At 41.6% G+C, this 7921-nt stretch overlaps 1 protein-coding gene across 1 annotated transcript in view; it reads right to left on the bottom strand.

Annotated features, from left to right (window-relative positions):
* Positions 1–7704, bottom strand: part of Sbno1 (strawberry notch homolog 1 (Drosophila)) — a 43191-nt gene extending 35487 nt beyond the window's left edge. The window contains exons 1-4 of the mRNA XM_013023055.1: positions 7573–7704; positions 6726–6830; positions 4009–4321; positions 2035–2135 (exon numbers count right to left, since the gene is read on the bottom strand). Of these exons, the coding sequence (XP_012878509.1) occupies positions 2035–2135; positions 4009–4321; positions 6726–6830; positions 7573–7704 (651 nt within the window). The remainder of the gene's footprint in view (positions 1–2034; positions 2136–4008; positions 4322–6725; positions 6831–7572) is intronic.
* Positions 7705–7921: the final 217 nt, after the last annotated feature.

The raw sequence follows: 7921 nt of genomic DNA, 5'->3' as shown, positions 1-7921 counted from the left end.
CACTTGAGCCACAGCGCCACTTCCAGTTTTCTCGAGGTTTATTGGATATAAGAGTCTCACAGACTTTCATGTCCGGACTGGCTTTGAACCACAATCCTCAGATCTCAGCCTCCTGAGTAGTTAGGATTACAGGCGCCTGGCTATAGTCCCCTCTTAACCCTCTCTTCCATTAGTACGGAACCTCCATCCACCTGGTTTTGAACTCATCCAACTTGAATCATGGATGGCTCTCCTAACTCTACTTCTAGTGGCTCCTCACAGGGACTATAGCAAGCCAAAGTCCAGGAAGGTCAATTCAGGATCCTCCACAATCCCCACAGCCTACCCTGAGACTTCTTCCTGATGTATACCATCATCTAAGCACAGTCATCACCTCTTCACTGTGAATTACAAATTGTCTTCCAAAAAATGCCTGCAATTCTCCCCATATAAAAAACCCCAGCCACACACCTCCATATTGGGGCAATCTTAGAAGAAGCTTCACCTTCCTCCAAACTCAACCTATGCAACCTGTGCTATCTCATACTAGTTTGGTTTGTTGTTGCTGTTGTTGCCAGTTACGGGGCTTGAACTCTGGGCTTGGGTGCTATCCCTGCGCTCAAAGCGAGCCCTCTACCATTGGAGCCACAGCACCACTTCTGTTTTTCTGGTGGTTTATTGGAGATAAGAGTTTCATGGAGGGCCAAGCGCTGGTGGCTCATGTCTGTAATCCTAGCTACTCGGGAGGCTGAGATCTGAGGATCACGGTTCAAAGCCAGCCCAGGCAAGGCAAGTCCATGAGACTCTTATCTTTCCACTAGAAAACCGGAAGTGGCGCTGTGGCTCAAGCGGTAGAGTACTCGCCTTGAGCTGAAGCACTCAGGGACAGAACCCAAGCCCAGAATTCAAGCCCCATGACCAATCAAAAAAAAAAAAAAAAAGTCTCATGGACTTTCCTGCCCAGGCTGGCTTTAAACAGTTTTTTTGATGTATCTTACACTGTTATTTAATACAGATAGCTATCACATTTGATATTTATTGAAAGAGGACTCATATAGTATACTTCTTATAAAAATCAATTATATATAGCTATTCAAAGTAATTAAATAAATGTATAGAATTGACATAAGCCATATAGCAGTTTCAAAACTTAAGGAAAAAATTGATTAGCTGGGTGCTGGTGGCTTGTGCCTATCATCCTAGCTGCTCAGGAGGCTGAGATCTGAGGATGATGGTTCAAAGCAGCCCAGGCAGGAAAGTCTGTGAGACTACTGTTTCCAATAAACCACCAGAAAAAACGGAAGTGGCCCTGTGGCTCAAGAGATAAAGCACTCCCTTTGAGCTGAAGAGCTCTGGGACAGCACCTAGGCCCAGAGTTCAAGCCTCACTACCAAAAAAAAAAAAACTGATTACATAATTAAGAAGTATTTTATATCTGAGAGCTCATAGTAGATATCAGGTTCAATTCTAAACAATAGTTATCAAAATTTTTCAGTTAACTTTACATTGTCTTCTTTTCCTGCTCAGGTAACATTTGTAACAAGAACATGTAAGTACTACATGTAATACTACACCGCTTCCCATCAAGTACACACGTTCTTAGTCACTCCATTCAGTGCATCATGTGACATTTAAGTTTCACACTGGTTCATGACACCCCTCCACTCAGTCTTATGAAGGTTTCTCTAATCCATTTTGTCCTCTTTAACATTGCTATATTAAACAAATCCTTGCTAAAATGTGGTTTTCTTCAAATAGTTGCACAAAGGGGTTTCAGTCTGACTTGATGATTTGTGTGTAAATGCACCTTCAGTCTCCCCTCCCCATCCTTTTCCTCATCTTTTTCAGCTCACCTCAAGTTTCCTAGGAAGGTCTTCAAGTATGCATACTGTGTGTTCTTCCACCATTTCTCTTTTCATCATCTGCCTCCCTCAGTTAATTTCCTACCCTCTATTCTAAGATGTAAAAAAAAATGTTTTCTGAAGGTTGTTCTGAAGCACTTTTCGTCAAATGTTCTACATTACATGAACAAAAAATACCCTGTTGAAAACTCACCATGGTTGGGGAAAAACTCCTCATTTTCATGTCATTTATCCATATTCTTGCTACTTCTTTATTAGAAGACTCTTTCTTTACTGCACCATTGCTTACATCGGCTAAGGGGAGAAATCAGTTTACATTTTACAACAAAAATCTCAAGATTTTTCCTGCAGTTTAAAGGTTCACTAATTTGGGGCTGGGAAGGTGGCTCAGTGGTAGAGTGCTTGCTTTGCATGCATGAGGCCCCTGAGTTCGATTACTCAGCACCACATAAGCAGAAAAAACCAGAAGTGGCACTGTGGCTCAAATGGCTAGCCTTGAGCTGAAGAGCTTAGAGACAGCACCCAGGCCCACAGTTCAGGCCCCACAACCGACAAAAAAAAAAAAGAAAGAAAGAAAGAAAATTCATTAATTTACCCATTTCAAAAACCGAAGGATATAATTTTTTCTTTTCTTTTTTTTTTTTGGTCCGGTCGTGGGGCCTGAACTCTGGGCCTGGGCACTATCCCTCAGCTCTTCAGCTCAAGGATAGTGCTCTACCACTTGAGCCACAGCGCCACTTCTGGCTTTTTTTCTTTTTGCTTATGTGGTGCTGAGGAATCGAACCCAGGGCCTCAAGCACGCAAGGCAAGCGCTCTACCACTGAGCCAACTTCCCAGCCCGAGGATATAATTTTTTCAATGCTACATCTAAGTATGAAAACATTCAAAGCTATGTGGTTTTTGTTTTTGGGGTTTTTTTTTTTTGTTTTTTTTGCCAGGCGTGTGTACTGTCCCTGAGCTTATTTTGCTCAAGGCTAACACTCTACCATTTGAGCCACAGCACCACTTCCAGCTTTTTCTGTTTGTGTTGGTACTGAGGAATTGAACCCATGGTTTCATGCATGTTAGGCAAGCTCTCTACCACTAAGCCACATCCCCAGAAAAGCTGTCCTTTTCTTTTTTTTGTCAGTTGTGGGGCTTGAACCCTGGATTTGGGATCTTTCCCTGAGCTCTTTCAGCTCAAGGTGAGTGCTCTACCACCTGAGACACAGTGCCACTTCCGGTTTTCTGGTGGTTAATTGGAATAAGAGTCTCACCGACTTTCCTACCCAGGCTGGCTTTGAACCGCGATCATCAGATGTCAGCATCCTGAGTAACTAGGATTAATGTGTGAGCCACCGACACCCCACTATTCATTCTTTAAAAACACATAGCTGGCTGGGTGGGGTGCCAGTGGCTCATGCCTATAACCCTACTCAGGAGGATGAGAGGCAGGAAAGACTCTTATCTCCAATTAACCACCAGAAAACCGGAAGTGGCACTTGGTTCAAGTGGTAGAGCACTGGACAGAGCCCAGGCCCAGAGCTCAAGCCCCACAACTGACCAAAAAAAAGAGAGAGAGAGAATAAGTTGAGCTGGGTGCCAGTGGCTCACGCCTATAATCCTAGCTACTCAGAAGGCTGAGAGCTGAGGATCAAGGTTCAAAGCCAGAAAAGTCTGTGAGACTCTTATCTCCAATAACTTACTCAAAAAAGTTGGGAGTAGCACTGTGGCTCAAGTGATAGAACGCTAGCCTTGAGCACAAAGAGGCTCAAGAACAGCGCCCAGTCCCTGAGTTCAAGGACCCAGGACCTGCACATGCATGCATGCACACACACAGAAATTAAATTTAGAAAACTAATGCGTATGCCTGGAACTTAAAACTTACCAATGAACAGGATACCATAATCAGAACTATTTAATAATTTACAAATGCCAAAGGCCAACATTACTTAAGACATTTCATTCAGCTCATTTAAAGAAAAAAAAAGGGGGCTCTGGGGGCTCACACTTGTAATCCTAGCTACTCAGGTGGTTCAAATCTGAGGTTTGATGCCAGCACTGGTAGCAAAGGCTTTAAGACTCTTATCCCCAATTAATCACCAAAAAGGCCAGAAATAAATGCTAAACAAAATATCACTTTGATATAACTTACCACAGAAAAAAGTTGACACTGAAAAATACTTACTAGCTGCTGTTGCAACTGGCTGAGCAATATTGGCAGGTGGTTTCAATTTCATAAGTTCATTAAGACTATTATTTTTTAGTAGGTCCTTCAGTTGAACCTGGTCTTTTGAAGGTGCAGAAGTCATGGCATTTCGGACTACTGGTGCTGAGATTGAAGGGCGTGTGTTTGCGGTAGTCTGGATAAACTTTGTTAAAGTGATGGTTTGCCTATTGGTTGTTACAGGTGGTGTTTTAGTCATTACAATTGTAGATCCTAAGGCTGGAAGTTGATTTATCTGATTCAGCACAAATGTCGTAGTAGATGGAGGCTGCTGCTAGAAAAGAAAATGAAACATTTTACACATTGAAAAATGCCTTCTTCTCTAGTGTATACCTAATAAACTTGGTAGGCCATTTAATAATCTAAAACTAAGCCAATGACTCATGCCTATAAACCTATATATTGAGGACATTGAGACTTGAAGATCACATTTTGAAGTGGTGATGTGGCTCAAGTGGTAGAGTGCTAGCCTTGAGCAAAAGCAGGTCAGGGACAGTACCCAGGTCCTGATTTCAAGTCCCGGCACTGGCGCGCGCACGCACGCGCGCGCGCACACACACACACACACACGACTCATCTTTTAATTAACCAGCAAAATGATAAAGCTGGAAACTGAGGTCAAATAGTAGATCGCCACATATCAGTGAAAAAGTTGAGTAAGAACATAAGGTCCTGAGCTCAAGCCTCAATACTGGCATTAAAAAAAATTGTTTTAATTGGCTTTATTCTTGCGTATTGGCACTTCATTTCCAATTAGTTTTAAATTACCAAGTTAGAACCTACCACTTGGAAAAAAAGAGATAGTAAGCAGGGTGACATTTTATATAATCAACAAGCATAAAGGAACACTAACTGATTTACAGTTATCAAAATAAGAAAACTAGTTACAGAAAGAACCACCCCTAAGTAGATAACCCTAAGTATGTCAATCATCCAACTGGAGATCCAGGCTCTCCTAAGTCCAATTCTCAGTTTCAAACATTGCAAGATTCCTGTTCACTGTGTCATTTGCCACCATACAGGCTACACTAACGTTCAGCACTTAAAACAAAAAACACAGGGGGGGGGGGGCAGGGAAGGTAGCTCAGTGGTAGAATGCTTCTTGCCTTGCATGCATGAGGTGCTCAGTTCAATTCCTCAGCACCATATAGCAGAAAAGGCTGGAAGTGGGGCTGAGGCACAAGTGGTAGAGTGCTAGTCCACAGCTGAAGAGCCTCAACTCTGGGGCCCCACGACCGACAAAGAAATAAAAAGACAGGAAAAACAGACAAAGCCATGTGTGTGTGTTCCTGAGACTTAAACTCAGGGCTTGGGCACTATCTCTGAGCTTCTTTTTACACTCAAGGCTAGCATGTTGATCCACTACTTGAGTCACAGCTCCATCTGGTTTCTTGGTAGTTTTATTCAAGGTAAGAGTCTTTCTTGCCTGGGCTGGATTCAAAGCATAACCTTCACATCTCAGCCTCCTGCAGAGCTAGGATTAACAGGCATGAGCCACTAGTGCCAGGCTCATAAAGCAATTTTCAATTAAAGGGCGAGATGACAGGGGAACAAACAAGAGGAAATGAAAAAAGATGCCTATTTGAAGATACCATGTCTGTGACTATTAGTACAAGTGAGACAGTTTTATAAATCTGAATCTACTTTTTTCTTTTCTCCTCAAACTACATATTTCTATACCACTCCTTTAGTTAAAAATTTGTATTTTTACTTAGTAGTTTTTTCCCCTTTGGTCATGAGGCTTAAACTCAGGGCCTGGGCACTGTTCCTTAGCTTTTTCACTCAATGCTGACACTCTACTACTTGAGCCACAGTGCCAGTTCCGTTTTCTGGTGGTTCATTGGAGATAAGAGTCTAACAGACTTTCCTACCCAGGCTGGCTCTGGACCAGGATCCTCAGATCTCAACCTCCTGAGTAGCTAGGATTACAGGCATGAGCTACCAGCACTCGGCTATACTTAGCACTTTGTTTTTTATTTATTTATTTATTTTTGGTCCGGTCGTGGGGCCTGAACTCTGGGCCTGGGCGCTGTCTCTCAGCTCTTCAGCTCAAGGCTAGCACTTTACCACTTGAGCCACAGCGCTACTTCCAGCTTTTTTTTTTTTTTCTGCTTATGTGGTGCTGAGGAATCGAACCCAGGGCCTCATGCATGCAAGGTAAGTGCTCTACCACTGAGCTACCTTCCCAGCCCTACTTAGTACTTTAAAACATAAACCCTTAATAATAGTACAAATTATCAAAACATATCCAGTGTTTCTAAAACTTTTATTCTACTAGTCTTTAGTTAATAATTGCTCATTTTTGGAAAGGTAAGAGGAATTCTACCTTTAAAGTAAAATTACAATCACATAAAAATTGTACATACCAACGTACAACAAAAAGGCAAAAATGAAAATAGCAGGATAATGTCCATTTCATCTTTATTTCAAGAATTTTGTGTCAAGTTTATGACTTGTAATAAGATCAACATTATTTTATTCTGTTCCAATTACCTTGTGATCCACCTATGTTCCAAGAGAGTGAAAGAAAAAGGTTTTACAAAGTAGGAGACAGGGTATGATACTGAAAAAGTACCAAAAAACAAAAATAAGACAAAATTTTCATATTTTAAAAGATTACATTCTTGCTATCAACCTAGGTTTTTTCAGAAGTAATTGCAAATCTGAGTAACTCTTACCCTCACATTTAACAGTGCGGGAGTAGGTACAGCCTCTGGCTCTTGTTTAACAGGAACTGCTGCTTCTGTCTCCAAACCTAGCTCTAATGGACTAAATGGCACCGACTGGGAAGAAAACAACAGAGAAATAGAGGAAGACAGCAGTGAATTCTGTTTCAAGAACAAGAATAGCAAGTATTGCATTTATTTAAAAAGCAGACAAAAAAAATAAGACGGGTACAGCTCCAGTGGGAGGGTCCCTGCCTAGCATGAACAAGGCCAAAAAGGGAAAAAAGGTCAAGCATTACATTCAAAATTGAATGTAAAATCCCTACGCCAAATAGAACCCAACAATCTTTGCAAGCATAAAATCTCTCCAAAACTACACTAATACTGGTGCTGGTGGCTGCCACCTGTAATTCTAGCTGCTCAAGAGGCTGATAGCTGATGGTAGAAGGTTGAAGACTGCCAACAAGGCTTAAGTGGTAGAGTGCCGGCAGTGAGCGGAAAAAAAGTTGAGTAAGGGCACAGGACCTTGAGTTCAAATCCCTGTGCACGCATGCAAGCACACTCACAGAAATATGTCCATCTAAAGTACAAAGACAGCTGTAAGACAATTAATAACCTACAAAACTCTATAGAGTCCATCTCTTATATTTACATATATGATAATAACAAAGCAGAGAATTATATTTGATTCTTACTATAATTACTTCTACACTTTGAAAGAGGAAAAATAATCAAGTTAAAAGTAGAATTTTATATGTATATTTCAAATTAAGATTTAATAGTACGCATTTCCATAAATGGAAATTACAAGTTTAAAAAAAGTCCCTCCTGTTTAGTAGAGGCTTTGGAAAGTTCTTACCTGCTGCACTGGCGTGGTAGGAGTTGGAGTGGCAATCCCTGCATCTCCACCATCGATATCAAAGAGGTCATTTGGACTGATCCCACTCTCACTCAAAGCGGCAAGTAGTAGATCTTGCCCTGGCTCCACCATCTGAAGAACAAAGTAGTAAGTGTGAAGATGAAAACTCGAGGTGAAAATAACCATTAACTCACATTTATATAGAAACAACCCAACATTTTCTTTTTTCCTTTTGGGTCCAGTCGTGGGGCCTGAACTCTGGGCCTGGGCGCTCTCCCTCAGCTCTTCAGCTCAAGGCTAGCGCTCTACCACTTGAACCACAGCACCACTTCCAGCTTTTTTTCTTTTT

This window comes from Dipodomys ordii, unplaced genomic scaffold, assembly GCF_000151885.1.
Source record: "Dipodomys ordii isolate 6190 unplaced genomic scaffold, Dord_2.0 Scaffold66, whole genome shotgun sequence".
Classification (NCBI taxonomy): domain Eukaryota; kingdom Metazoa; phylum Chordata; class Mammalia; order Rodentia; family Heteromyidae; genus Dipodomys; species Dipodomys ordii.
Note: the sequence above shows the minus strand (reverse complement) of the source record. Positions and strands in the feature narration are given on the sequence as shown.